Source organism: Lampetra fluviatilis, chromosome 14 (genome assembly GCF_964198595.1).
Source record: "Lampetra fluviatilis chromosome 14, kcLamFluv1.1, whole genome shotgun sequence".
In the NCBI taxonomy this organism is placed as follows: domain Eukaryota; kingdom Metazoa; phylum Chordata; class Hyperoartia; order Petromyzontiformes; family Petromyzontidae; genus Lampetra; species Lampetra fluviatilis.
In genome coordinates, this window is record NC_136288.1 from 14869507 (window position 1) to 14892726 (window position 23220).

The 23220-nt window shown below is 47.9% G+C and overlaps 1 protein-coding gene across 3 annotated transcripts in view; it reads right to left on the bottom strand.

The window, feature by feature from the left end:
• ROCK2 (Rho associated coiled-coil containing protein kinase 2) overlaps positions 1–23220 on the bottom strand; it is a 42153-nt gene extending 18933 nt beyond the window's left edge. Inside the window, exons 1-16 of one of the 3 annotated variants that reach the window (XM_078862789.1) lie at positions 22070–23220; positions 20894–21022; positions 10464–10545; positions 9597–9697; positions 8224–8361; positions 7880–8055; positions 6991–7075; positions 6395–6539; positions 5820–5958; positions 4678–4769; positions 3855–4014; positions 3596–3662; positions 2389–2403; positions 1847–1935; positions 948–996; positions 20–155 (exon numbers count right to left, since the gene is read on the bottom strand). In XM_078862789.1, the coding sequence (XP_078718915.1) occupies positions 20–155; positions 948–996; positions 1847–1935; positions 2389–2403; positions 3596–3662; positions 3855–4014; positions 4678–4769; positions 5820–5958; positions 6395–6539; positions 6991–7075; positions 7880–8055; positions 8224–8361; positions 9597–9697; positions 10464–10545; positions 20894–20986 (1567 nt within the window). In that variant the 5' untranslated portion in view covers positions 20987–21022; positions 22070–23220. Of the gene's footprint in view, positions 1–19; positions 156–947; positions 997–1846; positions 1936–2388; positions 2404–3595; positions 3663–3854; positions 4015–4677; positions 4770–5819; positions 5959–6394; positions 6540–6990; positions 7076–7879; positions 8056–8223; positions 8362–9596; positions 9698–10463; positions 10546–20893; positions 21722–22069 lie in introns of those variants that run through there. The other 2 variants (XM_078862792.1, XM_078862790.1) reach the window with 2 other exon arrangements.

Below are 23220 nucleotides of genomic sequence, written 5' to 3' on the forward strand. Positions count from 1 at the left end.
CGACCCCAGCGAGTCCCACCTTCGTTATCGGCGTTGCGTCTCTTCTCGGCCTCGGCGTCCGCCTTGCGCTGGTTTTCCACCACTTTATGCTGCAAGAGGGCCTTCTCGCGCTCCATCTGCCGCGCCTGCACCTCCACGCTCTTGCGAGTGGCCGTCTGCACGGTGCCGGTTGCACACACACAGGCACGCAAGTATTCTGAAATAAGCTATATAGCTCAGTGGGCCTTACCTGGTAAAATAAAAATTGTTTTATACACGCACACAGCAAACACGCTTGCGCACAGACACGTGTGTGCATTCAAGTGTAGATGCACGCTCGCTCAGGAGCACACAGACATGTGCTTGCAAACGAAAGAACAGAGACACACACACGCTAGCGTGTGCAAACACAAAAAAAAGATAAAGACACAGATCCCCCATATAGCCTTAGCAGACTGTTGGGGCAAGTGCTGTTAGCACCATATCCAACGGCCTTTGTCTCCGGCGTGGCAATGTTTACACACTACACCAGGTACTCATTTGAGGCTGACTCGACCATCTAGGCCCAGGGCCGATTCAGATATTCTCGTCACTTGTGTTGGCCATGAGCGGGAATTGATCTTGGATTGCCGGGTTAGTAGCACAGCATGCCAACCTCTACACTACCGCTCCACACACAAAAGACAAAGATCCCCCATCTAGCCTTAACAGACTGTTGGGGCAAGTACTGTTAGCGAGCGCAACACACACACACGTACAGACATGCACACACGGGCACGGCAACGCACACAAGACACACACAAGACATAGGTACGCAAGCACACAGGTATGATCATACACAGCAGATGTAACTTCTTGTGCAACTTTAGTGGCAAACAAATGCAGTAAACTTGCACGCCGATTGTGAAACGAGTGCCTTTCAAAGTAAATAACAGAGCGACGGGCAGCAATTATGGCCTATTTCATACCTCTTCATCAAGCTCCTTCATGATCTTTTCCAACCGAATGTTTGTGTTCCTGCAGAAGCAAAAGGTGAGAGGTCAAAATACTACTTGAAGCATTGTCCAGGATACCCATAACAAACATAACCCAAACCCATTGGGACTGGGGACCCATACACGGCCAACTTATCATCAAGGGCTCCATCCATGGAGACTCATGCTAAAACAGGACAATACAATTTGGTTTATGTGGCATTCAACTGCGACCGCATCTCCAGATTGATGCAAAACAGAAGCACTGCAGGCCCTCAGGTGGGTGTGCAGGTGGACACGTGCAAGCAGGCCGGCGGGCGAGTGTACAAGAAGGTGGATGTGTGCACAGCTGGGTGTGTGTGTGTGCAGGAGAGGCTTACGGAGCCCCAATGTAGTTTCAGACCGGGGTGGTTCTGCAAGGATGCCATTTTCTCTGTCCGTCTGCTACAGCACAGGTATACGGAATTTCAGCAGGACCTAGGACCTACATCTCTGTTTTATTGACCTGTGCAAAGCCTATGATACCATCAATAGGCCAGGGCTCTGGGTTATACTTTGTGCTTTTGTCATCCCTAACCCACTGATCATAATCATAAGGGACCTTCATGATGGTGGGCTGGCCCAGTTAAAAGGGTTTTTGTTTCACTTTGGGGTGCGACAGGGACGTCCTTTGGCCCCTACACTATTTTACATCTTTGACCACGTAGTTCGAGAAGCTTTCCATGGCTGTATGGGAGGACTTTCCATATGCTACATATACAATGGGAGGCTGATCGATGCCTGGCTGCGGTCAAGGGATGGCTCCCTATTGGTCAACCATGTTATGTATGCTAATGATCTGTTAATTAATGGGCAGGTATGCAGGTGTGCATGTGGGCGGGTGAGCCATTCACCGATATTTCTGCTCCATCTCATCCTTCGCCTGCATCTCATTGTGCAGCTGCTCCTCCAGCTGATAAACCTTCTGATGGAGTTTGTCAACCTGAACGAAAGTGGGCAGTAACCACGGTGACGCGGCATCACAGATGCACGGCGTAACACGAGAGAGGAACACGAGAGAGGAACACAAAACAGGAACTGGCAGTGACACAACCATTATTACACAACCCATGGCCAGAATGGAATGGAAATTATATTTGAATGAAGTGACTGCACCGCAGGGTAGGGACGGCATTACGTTGTGTTGCATTGTGAGAAAAAGCAGCGGGGCCGTGCAAAATACATTCCGTTACGTGTAAAAGCCACAGGCAGTTTGGTGGAAAAATAAAATGTAGCAGCAAAAACATGCAGGAAATGCTTAAAGAATTCATCCCCTGAAGGTCAACTGTCAGCTGAAGAGCCAGCAAGATTTACAAAGGCAATTTAAACATATATGTCCCCTTTAACATTTATAACCATTATAAAACTATTTAAAGAATGAATGGCAATAACTCACCTCTCTATTGCTTTCCTAAAAGGAAATTAAGCAAAACAAAAAGATGACATTAGCATGGCTTTATAGTTTTGACTTAAAACTTTCGTGACTGCAGGAATTCATATTCTATGGTTCTTTCGGTAAAGTCACGTATCTATCGATGTGACTTTACCGAAAGAACCATAGAATATGGCTTTATAGCTCAATGTTTTTCTTTAAGCATTCAAAGGTGATAAATGTGCAACAACCACGCGGTGATTCTGCCGAAGCAGTGCAAAGCAGGAACTCGCCACACGCGAATCTCCACCGCGAGCACAAGGGGCACGCGAGCGCAAATCCTCGCAAACACAAACCCACACGTCATGACGCGCAAAGAATAAACACGCAAGCAAAATGAATGGCGCCAAGCGGAGCGGCGATGGGTCTGCCGAGGCATAGCACGCAGCCGGTAGGGAAATGTCACGGGCCGAGCGGTGAGCTCCCCCCCCCCACTGCCCCAGGTTCTCATTTACATGCGCATACATACGACCTGCTTGCCCCAGCAACGCGGATTCATGACCAAGGCAGAAATTAACTATTCCCTTCCCATGCGCTTGACACACACGCACGCACGGCCTAATTACCACACAGAAATGCTGTGCTGGATTCTTTACACCACTGGTTCGGCCACTCAATGGTCGGTGCAGCGTTAGGGGTTGGGCTGTCACATGCAGCAACTGTCTGCGAAATGTCTCACGTTGCAAAACTCCCACTTTATTAAAACAAGCTTACGCCTGGACTGTACTTGTGATAAGTAGGTGTGTGCAACAATTTCATCATCATTGCCCTTGAACTTTTACAACCCTTTATCGATTCACTGCTGGGTCATGGGCCTTCCAACGTTGTGCAGGTCAGTCGTAGGGTTTCTCTGACATACTTCACCACGCTGGTCAGTGCGGGTTGAATGTTGGGAATATAGACATTCGAGCATAATACAGTACAACATTGTATTTTTCTACACTGCCCAATGCTGAAAATGTAGCCTCACACCACCTATAACACCTGTTCTATGCATGATGGTGTTAATCCATCCAAGCACTAACCAGGCACATCTCCGTTTATCTGACGAGGTTGGGTGCATTCCGGGTTAATTGGTCACACGTCACTGCCCTTTTAAATGTGTTGAAGTGTGCGTGATTTGAGAATTCACGAATAGATAAGACAACACGAAGAGGTGTAACGTACGTACCACACTGCTTTGAAGGGGCTGGTTCATTAACGCGCGGTTCACCTCCGTGCCATTCACACTGAACAACCTGCAGAGACATGCGTCAGTAACGAGGTGGTCCCTCCCTCCAGTATGGCCGCTCCGTCAGCACAGCCCCAAAGCCTCAAGGAACCACTTAGTTTTCACACCATTCGCTACCATCCCCCACCTTGGCCACAGCATCCACTCCAGCACCTACTTGGCACCCCAGCTTAGACAATATATTGGCGACCCTACTCACTGGTAGTCGCTGTAGTAGGTGAAGCCCACAAAGGGCAGCTGGTTCCCGGAAAACGCCTTGGGCACGGGGAAGGTCTCGTCCTCCGCCTTGTCCTCCTCAATCTCGTCAAAGTTGCTCGTGTCCGTGTCGCTCACCAGCTCTGGCACCACGGGTGCAGCCGCTGCAGATGGCACAACCAGGGATTTATTTCAGGTGGGTTTGTCCAGGCCAGTGACCCGGAAAATATTTCAGCACCGGGGACACCACATCCAGTATGACTCTCACTATGGGCTGCAACTAGACAGTGCAAATCTACTCAAATCTGTCAGCGAACCAGAAAATATTCAGTGAGAAATTCAACTGCACAGTCACAACGCTACCTTGCGACACACTCAAAGCAGGTGCAGCACGTAGCTATTGAGTGGACAGGTGATGCAACTACATCAGGTATCACAATTCCGAATAAAAGGAGCAAAAAAATTGGACGGGGCATGGGGGCCTTCAATGGCTTGGGGGGGTGGCAGGGGGGCATTCAATGGCTTGCACCTGGGCCCATGTTAACGTGAACGTCTGTCCAATTTCAGGAGACAACAGATGCTTACTCACACCACCGCCAGTGTAATGACTGCACTCCGATTATTCAGGCTTGGCAGAGTTTCACAGTGCTTTGTAAAGACCTTCCATTCAGCTCCCAAGTGGCTCTAGTTTACTATAAAATGTTGCAGGAGGTGAGGGCCAATGTCGTAAGGATGTGCTATCACCTCACCTCGATTTAGCTTCACCTGCATTTGTTCAATTGTGTACAGCGAGTTAAAAAACAAATCTTGCTTTCAACATCACTCACTCTCCCTGACGTTCTCCCACGTCCACTGGTCGTTCTTGAAGAAGGGGTGTCTCTTGATCTCCCCAACCCCATTCCTCCCGACCCGCACTTCTCTGGAAGAAAAATAAACAAAATGTGAAAATATTTTCTCAAGCCTATAAAACACGCGCTTTCAAATATAGAGGCCTGAGCAGGATCTCACGAGGGCGGGAGCAATGGGGTTGTGCCCATCAGACTGGTGTCCCTCTCGGCACACGATACACACATACACACACACTCTCTCTCTCAAACGTGAGCTTTAAAAACATCCCGGCCTCCTCATAATAAGCGTCACTCTCACCGCTTTGGAACACGTTCTCACCAAAGCACGTATAAAACCTGTTCTCGAAATGTATACAGCAATCGGCTGCGTTTCCGCGGTGTTGTCGTGCCGCGATAAATGCACGTGCCCAAGCACGACGCAGGGCATGTCACACACAGCATCATAAATCACAAGCAAGAAACACCTATGTTACTATATGAACAGCAATGTAAGTCTCTACATTATTTTATGTTCCCTCCATATTAGTTGATTATAGAGTTGTACAGCATCTCTCGAGGCTCCTCGTGTTAAGACTCTAAACAAAGTTTATTATTAGAAAATAAAGAGAAGCATCCATGTCTTTAATTTCTTAAGACGTTCACTATGCCAACAACAAATATAAAAATAAATGGTGGCTGGATGGCGCGGTGGTAACACATGTGCCTCGCAGCAAGAAGGGCCTGGCTTCGATGCCCGATTTGGGCACCTTAGTGGAGTTTGTATGTTCTCCCCTGATCCGAATGTTTTTTGCCCGGTTTCCTCCCATAGATAAAACATGCGATGCCATTGGTGTTGGCCAAACATCCCAATGCATCAGGACTCTCTTTAAAATGAGACTTGAGATATTGTTGCACCAATTATTGAACCAGGAGATTAAATAACCGATTGAGACACAGGAAACAACATTGTTTGTTTTTCGAGGGCAACCTGGGTTAAAACACAATTTAAGAACACAATCTTGTTTAATAGATTGAAATTAAACAAATGTAGTTATGTGTGTGTGTATGTATACAAGACAAAAACTGTAACAACAACCGAAACGACACACACTCACTAATAACGGAAGGAACAATGGCAGTACCGGTCGATGAGGAAGGCACAGATGAGATTCTTGGCATCCTTAGATATGTCCACATCATCGGGGAAGTTGAGGGCATTCTTGTGGTCCATGATCTTACTGTAGGTGCCGACGAGCGAATCCGCGTAGAACGGCGTGTCACCTGATCGCATGCCGCACGGACCCCACACGCACAAAGCGGTCACTCTCTCCGCATGCTCACAGTCGCACAACGTTTAACGTGTCGCCCTCCCCACGATTCAGTGAGCATTTCCAATATCAACCAGCAATTACTTTTTGGTCTGGTTTGTACTGTTTCGATTGTTGAATCTGGTTTATTCCGTCTCATTCATTCCATTAATGGAAACGTGACATTTGGACGAATTTGTTAATAATTTGCGATAATCATTTCTAATCGACTCTTAGACACGTGATTTAACGCATGTTTCTTAAGCGTAGAATATATTTTCCTAAATTAGGTAATACATTGTCATCCAAAGCACATCTATCATACACTATTAAAATCCTTAAAGCGCAAATCCTTTACGATTCTAACTATTGTCACAGCGGTGAGGCTGTGGAGACACAGTGGGACGCACCGACGAGCATCTCGTAGAGGAAGACGCCCACGGACCACCAGTCGCACTCGCGGCCGTAGTAGCCGTCCCCGCCCTGCGACTTGAGAACCTCGGGGGAGATGTAGTCCGGGGTGCCCACCGCCGTGTCGCACCGCACCATGCCCTCCTGCAGGCGCCACACGCGCAGGTACACCCTGCTCAGCCGGCTCGCTCACCCCTCACTCCCAATCGCGCGTGTCCCCGCTCGCCAAATACCCTCACCTCACCCGTGTCCTGACTGACCCGTGCGCACATTCACCCGTGGCCTCAGATACTCTCGCCCACCAAATGCTCTCGCCGACCGCCTGCTCTGAAAACAGTGTGGTCGAGATTATCAAGCCAGTCATAGCTGGTCCCAGTTGTGCAATAAAATTAACTGAGCACCGGCTCTTTTGACAGATTACATGCCATCATAACTCCTGATTTGTCTGTGGCTTAATCCTAGAGCCTTTACTAAATCTAGATATATTAGCAATGGCACCACCACACGGGCCACGCGACCACGGGTCGGAGACGCTGCTGAAATTTTAAGCGGCAGTGCCAGAAACGTGCGTCTGTGTGTCTGTGGACGGACATACGGTGTCCATCTTCATGCAGGTTCCAAAATCAGCAAGCTTGAGATGTCCGTTCTTGTCCAGCAGCATGTTGTCCGGCTTCACGTCCCTGCGACACACACAACATGCGCGCATTCGCAGTTAGCTCGGATAGCGGCAGGTACTACTAACGACCATTCAGGAGTTAGCAAGGAGCTCTCACTGCTGGAGCTAGGACATTCAGTTATTTGAGTAATTATCGCTCACTCTACCAATTATCAGCTCGATTACTCAAATAATCGGATAACGCAAAAATAGTTGGGGTAAAAAGTCTCGTCTCTTGCCATGTGGGATGCTGGACAGAAGGTAATGGGTGGGGATTGGTTGTACCATCGGCATCTACAGCTGTGTCACGCTGGGCATGGCATGGAGGGGATAGCCACCATTTTTAAAGGGGCACTGAGTAATCACCAGTGGATTATGTTCATGAAGGAATCGACTTCATCGCTAAATGGCGGTGACATGGCTGAGCCGTAGCACGCTTACCACTTGTTGCAGAGGTTGTGGTTTGCGCCTCAGCAGCTGCTCTGATTAATACTGTGGGTGTATTGACGATAAATATGACACGTCATTTGCTTCGCAGTGGAGGTTATAGACCATGATGCTAATCATGATATAATTTTAAAAAATAGGCCACGTGTGCCGGAATCACGGTTCAAATTTAAAATTTATTCACAAATGAATTGGGTAAAATTACAAAGCAACATCACCCGCTCCTGTGAAACTCCTGCAGACTACCCTCATCTGGGAAATACAGCACCTTTGTGATAGCCTTGCGCTCTACGAATGGCGGAAATGCCCAATAGAGTCATGATTTTACTTGATGTGACTCTAGCTGCCGCGTCATCCCTGCGCAAACCCCTGGCGCCGTCACCTGTGAATGAAGCCCATGGAGTGGATGGCGTCGAGGGCCAGCACCACCTCGGCCGTGTAGAAACGCGCCCACTTCTCGGGGACGTCGTAGTTGCTCATGAGGTTGACGAGGTCTCCGCCCGGCATGTACTCCATCACCATGTACAGATAGCGGTGGTCTTGGAACGCGTAGAACAGCTGCAGTGACAAAGCCAGCAAACAATAAACACCGACGCAAATGGAAATACGACAACGCGTACTGGACCGGAGGGAGGTGAGGGCTATGGGATAGGGTTAATTGGCCCAAGTGTAGTAGGCCACACGATCACAGACTGGAGGGGTGGACAGTGTTCACTCCCATCTCACCTGCACGACCCAGGGGCTGTTGGCGAAGGCCATGATGTCCCTCTCCTCCCAGAAAAATGCCGAGTCAGATCGCTTTGTCATCTCAAACTTGCTCAGCAGCTTCATGGCGTACACCTTCTTGGTGGCTTTGTGACGAACCTGCAGGCAGCAATCACGGTCAACCACCGCAGCCACACTCACACATCCAATAGACAAACGTAACTCTTAATTCTTTGGGTCTTTCGTTAAAGTCACGTAAATAGGTTCAAAGAAAATAAAAACTACGACGTTTCAATCGCAACACAAGCGGTCGTCATCAGGAAAAGGGGGTTAGCTTCGTAAGGCAAACCGTTTATAAAGGCCTGAAATGGGCGCAGCCTGATTGTCAGCAGCATGGGCGGGGCAGCGAATGTTAATGTGAGTGGTGGACGGCGACCGCGAAGGTGGTGGGGTTTCCACCAATTAAAGGGCTGCCAAGTAAAAATTAGCATATTAAATGTAAGATCGGTGAGCGGCCTCCACGGCAAGCGCACTGAGGTGGCTATGCTAATGTGAGAGATGAGCATGTTAATGTGAGAGATGAGCATGTTAATGTGAGAGATTAGCATGTTAATGTGAGAGATTAGCATGCTAATGTGAGAGATGAGCATGTTAATGTGAGAGATTATCATGTTAATGTGAGAGATTAGCATGTTAATGTGAGAGATGAGCATGTTAATGTGAGAGATTAGCGTGTTAATGTGAGAGATGAGCATGTTAATGTGAGAGATTAGCGTGTTAATGTGAGAGATGAGCATGTTAATGTGAGAGATTAGCGTGTTAATGTGAGAGATTAGCATGTTAATGTGAGAGATGAGCATGTTAATGTGAGAGATGAGCATGTTAATGTGACAGATTAGCGTGTTAATGTGAGAGATGAGCATGTTAATGTGAGATTGCAGAGCCGCAGCCACGTCCAGCTCGGCACGCCAAGGCGGCTGTGTTGGTGTGAAAAATGTAACCTGTTAATGTAAAATCGAAGAACCGCTTGTGTTGCGATCGAAACGCCGTAGTTTTTTGTTATTTTCTTTGAACCTATCTACGTGAAATTACCGAAAGACCCAAAGAATATGAATTCCTGCAGTCACGAAAGCTTTAAGTCACAAATGTAACTCTGCAACAACCTATACATCTCGAGTCGACAACCACACATCTAACAGGTAGCCATACATCCTCAACTATACATCTACATAATCTCGTGTGTCCTGTGTGTTGTGTGGTCCGGTGAGTGTCTAGTGTCATGTGTCATGCGGGTGTGTCCTGTGAATGTCATGTGTCTTGTATGTAGGGTTGCGTTCATGCCGTGTGTGTCCTGTTGCTGGTGCTGCACCGTGCGAGCGAGGCGTGCGTCGTACCAGCTGCACCTCGCCAAAGGCTCCCCGCCCGATCACCTTCACCACATCGTAGTCATTGGCTCTCATGCGCAGGTCCCGCACCTTCCCCACCGCCTTCTCGTCTGAAAGCATTACACCTCGTTGGTCAAAATCCCTCAATCCACAAGACTAAAACAAATGTGCAAATGTACAGACTCAAAACGCACACCATGAAGGGGACCTGTGAGTGTAAGGACTACAATGCCTACGGTGGGGACAAAGGTTTAGAGTGGAGAGAACTCACCTTGAAGTTACAAGTATGTTACCTCCCCCAACTTCTCAAGACGAATGGATGCTGGATTAGACCAGGGGTCATGACCCTATCCTCCAGGAAGGGGCAAAAACCACACTTTCCTGTTTCTTGCCCCAACGCACCTCTGCCCACTGTACATCATAGGCTCAGCCTATGATCAAATCACACAGAATGCAGCCGATCTTATCAAATCTTGGAAGTTAAGCAGGCATGAACCTGGAAAGTTCTTAGAAGGGTGACCTCCATGCACAACAGGTTGTTATATGCTGCGAGTACAGCTTAGGCAGGAGAGGGCAATGCAATTAATTACACTGCTGCATTATACTTCATGTTCCCCTGTATACAGTCCCTGCCTTCAGAAACCTGCACTCTGACCAATGTAGTGAAGTATGGTAAAAAACCCCACCAAGACCCACACAGCGTGGGGAGGCCTTAATCCAGCAGTGGATTGATAGAAGTGCTGGACGCGTGGCACAGCTCAATGATAGGCATGGTGTCAGGGTGACGACCTAGGGAGTGTGGCAGAGTGCTGGAGAAGGGTGACCATACTTCACTAAGCCGGTCAGCGCTGACTAGGGACGATGAAGAGCACTCACATCTGTTGAGGAAGTTGTCAATATTCTTGTTTTTGCGAAGCGCGGGGAAGTCCAAATCTAGCACCAGCGCGTCGAGGCCGTCCTAAAAGCAAAACAAAAATAACGGCACAGACGCACACATATGGAAATTAATAAATACGTTACTCAGGAGTCAAGCCAGTGCACACAGGACGCATCCCCTCATTTTCACTGCTACTCTAGAATGTTGGAACATGAGACGCATTACATTTGCTGCCAAAGCATTTCCCACAGAGACCGAGTTAGGGGATTTGGACACTCACGCCTCTGGTGATAACTACAAGGAGGACATCATGATTTGCCCAACTGGGTAAAACGCAGGATTCAGAATTCTGATAGGACAGGAACACAATATAGGCAACTTCTGCCGTGGTGTTACAGTTAGCACACTGGTCTCGCAATCCAAGTCACCAGCTCAATTTGATTTCCCAGCGCAAAATAACTAAACTTCATTTTTTTACCAAAACTGAAAAATAAACTAAATTAACAACACTACTCCCAAATTAGCCCAGAGTGGTCATAACTCAATACTGCAGCCAGAGCAGGGCTGAGATCAGCATAAAACCACATTATTAACCAAAGAGCAAGCAAGACTGAAAGTCCAAGTTCTGTTTAAGGTCTGAGTGTGGGATATATTCCAACTATTCATGCCCATAACCAGCAATATGAAACGCTCCGCTTCGCAGGGCGGCCGCTAATGCCATGTGGACTAAAGAATCCAAAACTGGGAAATATTGATTCACCCAACAAACAAGCATGTTTCTTACTCCCATCAACAAATAAAAACAAACAAACAAGACAGATCTTTATCAAAATGCAGGTCAGAAACCATTGACAAAGGCACACAGATGGAAGTCTTCATTAATACTCATGTAGGAGCCCACTTACAGACATATGGACAGAAATATGGACAGAAGTCTTTATTTATATCCAGGTGAGTGCCCATTGACAAATACACAGAAGTATTTGTTTCCATGCAGGTGAGATTCCATTAACAAAGAGATACAGATATCCATAAGTTTTTATTTATACCCAAGTGAGGGCTAATTGAAAGGCATACACACAGAAGTGAGACATATGTTTGGAATTACACTGAAACAGTGGAACGTGGATTAGAGAGCAAAAACAAGTTGAGGCCATCATGCTACATCGCGAGTTTTAAGGTGCACTTCTGTGGCCGTCTAGAACACTCTTCCTTCCGATATTAGGATGCCACTGGAGCTATACACTTTTAAATCTAGATTGAAAACTCATTTCTTTAGAGGTGCTCTTTGTGTATAGTTCGTGGGCTACGTACGGTGCGAAATAAGTTAAACAACTTACATCCATAGCATTACAAAGTGGGCTTGGATAGAACACATCGACACATGGTACAATAGCCAGTGTGAGAGAATAACTAAGGAATGGCAGCCAAAGTATGAAACTCGCCCAAGAGGAGAACCACCGTGGTGACAGAGCAATGCATAGCAGCTAGTGATCGTGATGGATGGCAGCGACTTCGTGACACATCTACTCAGCAGTGGATAAATTAGAGGCGACAATTAATTGACTGACTGAGGAATTGTGACATCCCTAGTTTACAGCAGCAGTGTGCGTTATTGAAGTGGGCAGTCCTCCTCGACACGTGTTCCATCCACCAGCCACGCCGTGGCGGATCAGAGGCGGCACGCGGTGAACACCAACGCCAGGTGACGGGTGCGGTCAGCTCGCTTGGCAGCCCTGGCGCTGCAGGTCCCGGCTTGTCAGCACGGTGACACGTGACCGAGAGCCACTCGGCCACACTCCGCTCAGCCGCTCGCTCACTCGCGCTCAGTCTGCTCATTGAGTAAAAGATAAAGACCCCCCCCCCTCTCCCGTGTAGACTACATGGGTTTTTGAGGCAAGTGCTGTTAGCAAGCACCTCGGAAGGTGGCGTGGCACACAAGTGGTTGGTTTGGCAGGGATGATCTCTGACACATCAGCTAACACTCACCAGCTAAAATGCATCAGGTATTACAGAGGCGAAGCTGTGTCAGCAGCCTCATGAACCAGGAAAGTTCAGCAGATGCCCCATTTTTGAAAACACAATCTGTGGACAGTGTGATTACACAGCTCTTTGTAAATTGCAGAGGAATGCTTATCCAAGACCATGCTTAAGGTGCTTCATAACTACAGGTGGCTAAGCAATACAGTGAGCGGCTTGCAATCAGAAGGTTGCGAGTTCAAATCCTGGTTGAGAGTTGACCCATCATCCCTCCCTCGGGGTTCAGTAAGAAAGTATCACTTTGTGGTGAAGTCATGCAGTTGCACTAAGGAGAGACTTGCCCCGCCATCAAAATGTGGAATTTTCTCAACTGGCTCAGGACTGTGAACAGGAGATGAGCACTGCCCCGATGCTCATGAGCAGGAAATCACTTTTAATGATTAAGAAATAAAAATAAAAAGCAACGTTTCGGACAATGGCCTTCTTGATAGCAGGGTCATTGCCTGACCTTTCACCTATTACATACCTTTTCTTCGTTTGAGTAGTGTTATTAATTAACATGCCGAGTTTTTTTTTGTGTACCACTGCCAACGCAGAATCACAATTTTTTGTTTCATAATTACTGGACTCCTGACGACAGCATCTTGTGTTTGGCTGGGGCTGGGTGTTGCTGCGTGTGTGCGGCTGCCCGTCCATTCGTGCCCCAGCATGCAGATGGCACATGACACTCCTGCTGGTTCAGTAGACCCTACCCAATCGAGGTAAGACGGCGCTATGGCTGCCATTACGATTGTTTTACCCGCGAGCCTAAGTGCACGGCTACAGGAGAAGCAACGGATCGCTCGTTACATGGATCTCTCATCTGAACAACTCGGCGCCAGTGACTGTGAGCACCCAGCAACTTGTGCTGGGTGCTCACTTGTGGCCAAGCAACCGGAACCCACCAGCTAACACACAGAAGTGAACAAGCACCAATGGCGGAGACAGGATTTTCAGGTAGAGGGGGCCACCCCTCCAGCAATGAAAAATGATAGCGGAGTTGTTAGTAAGGACTTGTCCCTCGCTTTTTATTCGACGCGTGTGCGGCAATGGCTCAGCCATCGATCGAGGGTCGAATTTGAACCGTGTGTGATCGGCATCGCGCTCGCTGAAGGTATGCCTTCAGGGAAGTCGTGTACTGTATATGCAACTACGCACAATTCTGAGTCACTTATAACTGCTTTGCCGTTACTTATTGCTAATTATGGACTCAGACTATTGTCCTATCACCTCATAGAGTCCTGGGCACGTAATAATATGCTACACAGTGGCAGTGGGGTTCGCAAAATGCCGATTTATTACTAATAAACCCCAATGATCTGATCGAAATGAGAGATTTCGATCGGATCATTGGGGGGGCACGTGCCACCCCACCCCCCCACTGGCTCTGCCAGTGACAAGGACCAGCTAACACACACGATCCAGCATGAACCACTTCACACACACCATATAGCATGCACCGGCTAACACACATCAATTGCCATTACCAATCCCTACAGAAGACACAGCAGGCATCTGCCGTGCACCTCCCATCAGGTACCAGCCAGTACAAATCATCAGGCAAATACCAACCAAAAAGTACCATCCAGCATGAACCAGAACCAAACCGCAAGTAACTTCCAGGACGAACCATTTGACATGAATCACCCAGCATGTACCACCTGGCACACAAGACTAGTACCACTCGTGCATCAGCACAGGCAAATACCACCAGGTCATGAACCCAAAAACCCACGTCAGGTTTTTGAGGAGTAGCACACACAGCCATACCCACCAGCGTGAACGCCTTCTGCTCCGCAAGCAGCATGAGGTTTCCTGTCAGCGCTGCACCCAAGCGTCACTCAGCCAGAGATTTTCGAGATGACAAGGCAGGCGTTATGAGCATAACCGTAGCGCTTTGCCATGTCTTATATGCATGACCTGAGTGAATATTTTATGTCGTGTGGTTTTTAAAAGGATTAACAACCGGTAACACCTCAGAGAGGGTAGTGATGGAGAGGGCTTATTTCATGGTTATTAATATATTATGAGCCTGTTACTTATACATTCATGTGTGAATTAGCGTGTAAGAAATGATTGAACAAGGATACGGCGGTGGTGGCGAATGGCACAACCTTCAAGTGGCCATCTGCTGAAGCTACTTTCCGCTTGCAACTGTTTTTTATGGGAAGGAATTATATACGAGGGCTAAGAGAATAATGGGACGAGTTTCATGGCTCTATGCACAAGCCCGTGCATCACATGCTTGCGGGCTGCACAACGGCGCCTCGGTTGCGATGGCACGAGGCCACGCAGCAGTAACAGCGCAATGGAGGAGATTCCAGAGACGGCAATCCACAAATGGCGCTGGGGTGGAATGATTAAAACAACACACGGCTAAACTTACAGACGTGACGGCTTCAGATTTACGCACGTCCGTCCACCCACACATGCCTTCAGCGATACATATTTTTAGTAATGCTGCTACAAACGATGCGAGTTATTTTTTAGGGGTGTAACGATTTACCACAAACCGCCCCTGGCGATTTTATTAAAAGTCACAATTCAAGGTCGCCATTATATTTTAGAATCGTTTTATTTTAAACTGTGGCGAACATATCGGCCTCTAGTGGCTACAGGAATGACACAAAACCATTACATCCAAAATATGCAAATTTAAAAAGATTGATACACTGCTGATTCGATGCAAGTATTGTGAACATAACCATTGATATTAAAAGGTGAATCAGAGCATTGTTGATAGCCTAATGACACACTTAATGACTTACAGCCTCAGGGAGGGTTGAGCCGACACACATTGCAACTTTGAAAGCAGCAAAGTGACTCCTCTCTTTGTAGACTGTGTTGCTTGTATTAGAAAATATAAATGTAATTCATACAAGAGCAGAGTTGAAGGAAAAGCCTCATGCTGCAACGGCATGCCGGTAAAAGTAAGGGGAATGTGTAACATCACCAGGGTATGTATGCAAGCAAACACCCCCTATTATTTATCCAGCAAACTTTTTCAGAACCTCAGGAAATTTTGTTGACAGGAGGGTCCTGCCTCAGGGATGTTTAGCCGATTCCTTAACAAGCGCTTTGTGTAAATACTCATTAAAAAATTGTTTTAAATTCCACCGTGTTTTTCATCACAACTTCCAAATGTGCGGTCCACTGGTTCCGTCAAGTATAAAGATCACTCTGCAAATGCCGGCCGTCACAATCGCCGATTGTGCTGCTCCACCGAGCGTGTGGTGGCGTCGCGGGGCCAGAGCAACGTGAAAGCGGCTCTGTTCGGAGCTCGGGCTGCGCACACAGCCGTGCCGCCTTCCCCAGCACCAGCCCAGCCATGCAAACGCTCACCCAATTGTCATTGGATTTGGCAACACGTGTTTTTTTTATGCACCGCTGTGTTTCAACTTGTTTTGTGTCTTTGTTTCTCCTGTGGATCTCTGGAGCGTCTGCAGAACAGACGGCTGTTGTGTGTGGGTACGTGTTTTCTTCACACAGTGAACACAGCCTCTACAGCCTCCCCACCACCCCATAGGATCACTATCACATAGCATCACCGCATAGCACCATCATGCAACAGACCACCCCCACACAGCCCAGCACCACCACACACCCCAGATCTACCATGCAGCATACCACCAACAACATACAGTCCCACAACACAGCACCACATAGCACGCCATTTAAACAACTTGTGTCTACATCCGCATCACGGCCAATCAGAATGTACCAATTCCTGAGGACTTTCAGAACCTCAAAATGCCTAACGTTCTGCAAGCCACTTTGAGACTGAGCGCACATTCTCACAACGTCCACACTCAAACCTGCGGCTCAGTGCAGAGCAACCTGGGACAATGCCAACGTCCCGAATGAACACTTAATTGCCAGTCCCACAGAAAAACCGAACCACATTAATCTTTCCCACAAGCAATGGTCTGTGCTGAACCACATCAGAAAATCACACGACAGATTTGGATATCTTTTAGACTGGTGGACAATTAAGAATAGCCCACAGTGTCACTGCGGTCACCAGTCTCAAGCCATGTACTAGAAAGTAACTGCCCTGCTCGCTTCAAACTTTTGCTGGCAGCATTTCAGATATTCACTTGGCTACTCCTGAAGCCGCCCACTGGATCACTCACCAACTTCGACATGAATATACACAAGTTGCTGATCGACTCCAAAAACGTTCGAAGATCACCATTCACAAGCCACCAAGTAACACCACCACACACCCAGGCACCACTGACATACAGCACCGCCCACACCATACCACCACATAGCCGGGTACCACCGACATTACGCCACTAACAGTACAGTAGCTGAATACATACCCATCTCAAGCAAGTCGCGCAACTCCCTCTCCCTGTCTCCCCATGTCAGCCAGTCTTCTTAGCTCACATATCAAGCGATATGTGCATTGGGTAACATACACAGCAGGGACCCCTGCTTGGGAGCTGCTGATCTGTCAGACACACGACTCTGCCATCGATTAAACAATCCAGACAGCTCTCGTCTTCTAGAAACATATGGCGTGTCCTAAGCTGTCAAAATACAAGTTTTAAGGTTCGTTATGACAAGAATATACCAAATAATTAGGGTCAGGCATACTGCTATCGCATTCTCTTGATTAGCACGGTTGGCTACGTACAGTGCGAAAGAAGTTCAACAACATACATGCATACATAGGTAGCTGGATGGCTGAAATGTCAAGAGTATTGAGTTAACATGACTGAGATCTTGGATTTGAATGCAGGAAGTTGCTTGTGATTAAACCGGGTCCACTAATGTCGTGAGTTGATGGTGTCAGCCTGACCACCAATCATTGCACGCAAAATAATTATCATATTGAATTTGGTTATGCATTTAATCTGAATAAATGTCAGGTCTGAGAATTTTTTTAAAACGTTAGCTTGGCTGTCATGCGACAAACATTACTTTCAGAGGCAGAGTGATTGAGAAAGTGGACAAGAATTAAGTGGACTAATGGTCACTTTTAGGGATTTCAGACATAACTCTGTGGTATCTGCTTCAGTGGGTCATTTTCTAGCACTATTATGTGCACTGATCTTGAGAGATCCAAGCAGTCATGGATGACATCAGTAGAGTACTATAATGACGTGCCTGACAATAATGTTCAAAAGCATTATTTCCAAGAAAGCTTGAAAGGTAAGACAGCCTAGGACACACAGCATTAGAGATAGTCAGTTTTTTGGGCTGCATTTTCTTTAAAACACTGAAAGCTACAAGGGTTACACCGCAGCTGCACCATCTGTGCATGGGATAACAACAAATAAATACAAGACAAGATCAGAGCACAGTCCTCCACAGAGGCTCCCAGCCACAGGACACTCGTCAGCGCGTGTCAGCAGGTGATTGCCACAATCGTTAAATGTGAATGTGGGCGCCGTGCTGAGAAGGAATTAGAGCTTCACGCCACGGGCACGACGCCCGCCGCCCCTTTGATTAGTAACACGGAGAGTGGCACTTCCAGCCGTGCCAGCATCTCACCGAGCCCACCACTGGACTCATCTCAGATATTTCTTGACAAACATTTATAGGGAAGTGCAGACCATGAACGATGATGACTGTGGAGTTTACACAACAAACACTTCAAACAGCATATGACCAAATCACCCGTAATGCGCCCGATAATGTTAGGTCTCACCAGCTAAACAGCCTGAATAGTGCTTGAATGGGTGGCTGGCCACCATACACAAACGCGCTGTAAGGCTATGTTGCCGGTAGTGCAGTCAAATATGTTGTTGTACTTTACTGCTACTCGCCTCTCACATGTCTTACGTTCCCAGCCTTCACCAACCCCCACTAACCAGCGTGGTGAGACTTGGCCAAATAACTCCCACGACTCACACAGCGTGAGAAATCCTTCATCTCAAAGTGGATTGACAAAAGAGCTGTATATGTGCAACAAACCTCAAGTCAGAGGTACACAAGGGGAAAGTGGGCAGTGAGTCTGCTGCACAATGAATGAGCCAAACACAAACCGAGCTCTATCCTGATTATACCAAATGTTAACGTACGTACGGTACATTATGTATGTATGACTGACCTAGACCTCACGGTGCATTGGGAAACCCAGCTGAACTTAAACGAACAAAGCATGTGACTCGTGAGCAGCTCCCACCACAGCAAACAAGACAGCGCAGCCCTGGAACGTGCCGGGTGGCACGAGGTGAGTCTGGTTGAGCGAATATTTCAGCACGCTATGTAAATATACAAAACAAAAAATGTCCATGCAGGACGGTCTCTGTTGTCTGCAATTGCAGGAGGCAAAACTGCTTCCCACTTCAGCGGGCAGTTGCCCCATACTCTGCTCTCTGTGTGGCACAGACAGCTACTACCATACGCAAAACAAAGGATCTTAACTGCGGCCCTCAACCCAACTACTGTGTAGTTCGCAACGCCAGCCAGTCTCCTTCAATTCCAAGTGAACCAAGCAATGATAGCACCACAAACAGCTACAGAGGCAGAAGTAGAAAACATGCAAGGGAAGGCTTTGTGAAGCCACATTAATACACAACTTGGCACCCATCTTCCCACATCTCTGGGAGTGGCCGCAGATCTGCGAGATACAACCAACCACATTGGGGTTTGCACTGTCACTCAATGATCTACTCGTACAAATCTCGACTGAAAACTATATTATTTTAAACTGATTATTTGTGTTTAGTTTGTTGTCCGTCCTCCGCACCTCCGATTAGCACGGTTGGCTACGTATGGTGCGAAAGAAGTTCAACATACATACAAATGCCTGGGAAGCTTACGGGAAGTCTTCCTGTTTCTGTGAAACGCATGACGAGAGGAGGGCGAGTACATAGAGCATGTTTGAATAGCCATGTCCTGCTTAGAGCGGTCAGGCGTGTGAACCAACAGTCACATGCACGTCTTGCTGCGTGCGTTAGCCGGTTCATTAGCTGGTGCTAATGCACACCGTAAGGCTAGAAAATCACACTCACTGTACACATTACCGGCCAATGTGCATACGTATGCTCAGCACAATCATAATGCTAAAAACTAATGCTAACTTGGACTGAATAAGAAACCAGCGATTACTTCAAATTGTTTGTAACCACTGTAGCAGTAAGTAATGCAACTAAAAACACGATTCAGGGCAAATTATAGAAAGAGATGTGCACGTTGAATAAAACGCTATAACGCACAGCCCAGCGCTGCCAGCCTCTACATATTTAACTCCTTCGAGGGTTCAATTTCACATCCAGGAGTTGGGGAGAATATGAGTCAGATTGGGCTTTTCCGGAAAGGTCACGATGGGTGTGGCCAGTGCGGGCAATGGCATGAATGCACATGGAGGCTGCAAAAGGAAATCCAGGCACCACCGCACACATCAGCCCCACCTGCCCAACCCTACCTCACCAGCACACCTGGAAATCCTGACGGTGCGACCAGAGGATTTTTTTGTAAATAGGGCTTTCTAAAAATAACACATTTGATCGTGAGCAACAACGGTGCAACCCAGCGAAGAATGTTTTTCCTTCCTGAAGAGTTATCAGTGGAACAGGTGGCTCGCTGCTGACCTGAAGTGAGACTGCTACGGGTACACAGCCCTGCATACCTCACCGCTAAAGCGTGAAGTGCGGTTTCACTTTTCGAGAATGCTGCAGTCGGCTTCCCACACGGCCCTTCCAGCCACACGCTCACCCGACAAGACAGTGCGTGTACTGCATGGTTGCTGCTCATTATTTTATTTACCTGTTTACCTGGAACTTGTAAATACACTGCTGGATGAAGGCCTCTCCCACGCCATGTCTATAAGGGGGTTATTTGCCCATACTTCATCCCACTGGGTAGTGTAGCCTGAACAGCAGGGGAGTGCCTTGACACAGTTTAGATATCACTTACTGACGTTAGCATTGGCAGGAGATTGAACTCGACTAACTGCATTCACAGCACAATGTACTAACCAGGCCCTACAGCCTTAACTCAGTAACTAAGCAGCCACCCCTGGTCTACCATGATTACCACTTAACAATACTCCTTTTCCACTGGCAAATCCAAGCCGCGCAAGTGCCATGCTGAGCCAGGCTGTCACAAGTCTGGAGATTCAGGTAATTCTTCCATTGCAGATGCCCACCGCTAACATTACACACAATGTGCGATATCGAGACGCATGTAAACGCGATGAACGCGTATTTAACCCCGCACCTGGCCCTGCTTGGCCCCAAGGTAGATTCAGATGTCTTGTGGCCAACTTATCATGGTTTGGTTACAGCTCGGCAAGGCAAAAAGCCAGCGGAAATCAACCCATACCGTGAGGACCCGCACTGGCTCAACTCAGAAGTGCCAGTGGAATTAGGGTATAAGTGGACATCGCTGGGCTTGTGACTTCCAGACAATTACACAGATGGACAAACCTGATGATCGCGGCCAGAACACTCACCAGCAGCCCCTCAGCGTTTACTTCTGAGCGGGGGTCCTTGACCATCCCTTCCAGGCGGCCAAACCGCACATCCATGGGTTCCACCGTCGACATGACTGCGGGCCCAGGCCTGTTTATTGTGTTGGCACACTGGGCGACACAACCAAACGTGGGGAGACACCCATACACATATCAACACAGAGATACAAACAGCCATAACCAACATAGGGATATACAGCACACAGAGAAATACCCACACAGACACACAAGAGGCACTGCAATACTTAGATATTGTATACAGAAACAGGAACATGATATCCATGCAGATGTACCACATCCATATACAATACACACAGAAACATAAAACAGTGATATGCACACATAGAACACCTCATACGGTTCGACACAAACAGGCACGGCAGAAATGCAGAGACACACGGGGGCACAATGCACAGACGTACACGGAGCAAAAGGGACACACGCAGTCAGTCATGCACTTCGACATAACCAGAGAGATGCAGGTAGACAAAGACAGAGACAGCCCACACCCAATCTCAGAGACAGAAACATTGCCAGACAAGGCTACAGAAACACAGACATAAACATACAGAGAGAGATAGCTAGACCCACACATAAAAAGGCACCACTGTACACACACCCATAGACGCTGATACAAAGACACGTATACAGACATGAGACATGGACACACACACAGGCGTTATATACAGAGGCACACAGACATAGACAAAGAGACATAGATTAATAGACACGCACACACAGCGGCACATTCAGTTAGCACATGACCCAGACACACAAGCCGGCCACTCACACACAAACTAGGAGACAGACGGGCCCACAGGTAGGCCGGTGATGATGTTGAAGGTGATGAGGCCATCATTATTATAACATTGATGAGTTACTAAAACGAGGTTGACCATAAGAGTGTTCATGAAGAGTGTTACCGTGAAGAGGGGTGGTCATGATGAAAGTCCCCATGACCATCGTGAGGCCTGTGACGACACTGATCACTGTTCAGATAACTGACGATGACCACGGTGACAATGGCGAAAGTGATGTTCAACGTGTGAGCATTATGAAGTTATCCACTACGACGATGTTACTGTATAACCATGACGGCGATGATGACGGTGGTGATGGTGGTGACCACAGCAATCGTGACAATGTCCGCTGCCACACCTCGCCGGCCGCCTTATTCCGTCATCTCTGCTGCTGCTGCCGAGGCTGTGGTTGTCGATACAGCTGTAGCTGTTCCCAAGAGGCTGTCGATGTAAGCTGCAGCAGCAGCAGCAGCTGTCCCTGTTGCAGGAGTGGTCGCTGTATCCGGAGCTACAGCTGTAGCAGTTCCTGTAGCCCTCCTCCTCCTCGGCTGTAGTTGTATGTGGGTACGGTTGTGTGGGTATAGTTGTATGTGTATGTGTAGTTGTGTGTGTGGTTGTATGTGGGTATGGTTGTATGTAGTTGTATGTGGGTATGGTTGTATGTGTAGGTGTATGTGTAGTTGTGTATCTGTAGCTGTGTGTAGCTGTGTGTAGCTAAGGCTGTAGTGTCGACTGGAGCTGTAGCTCTCCCCGAAGCTGTAACAGTGTAGCTGTGTGTTGCGGTTTGTAACTTTGTGTAGCTGTAGCTGTGTGTAGCTGTAGTGTGTATGTGTGTAGTTGTGTGTATCTGTGTGTAGCTGTATCTGTGTGTAGCTGTATCTGTGTGTAGCTGTATCTGTGTGTAGCTGTAGTTGTGTGTCGCTGCAGTTGTGTGTAGTTGTAGTTGTGTGTATCTGTGTGTAGCTGTAGTTGTGTGTATCTGTGTGTATCTGTGTGTAGCTGTAGTTGTGTCGCTGTAGTTGTGTATAGTTGTAGCTGTGTGTAGTTGTGTGTAGCTGTGTGTCTGTAGTTGTGTAGCTGTAGTTGTGTGTAGCTGTCGCCTGTATCGTGAACTCTCGCAGTGAGCGGTCGGGCCGCCCACTCGCTAACAAACTACAACCAAACAACGACAGCCACAACTGCAGCACAACAACTGCAGCACAGCAACTACAGCACAGCAACTACAGCCACAACTCCCACGGCAACTCACGACAGCTCCCACACGAGGAGGAGAGGAGACGAGGCTCCCCTGACGAGTGGATGTCAAACAATGACGGTGATGGTGTTGACGAGGAGGCTCAAGGTGATGCTGTTGAGAAGGACGATGGTGGTGTTGTTGTTGTTGGTGAGTGATGATGAGGAGGAGGAGGAGGGTGATGAAGACGAGGCTCAGGAGAAGGTGGAGAGGCTTCACGCCGCGGGAGGCGGGAGGCGGCGGCGCGGGGAGGGAGGCGACATTTTGACAAGATG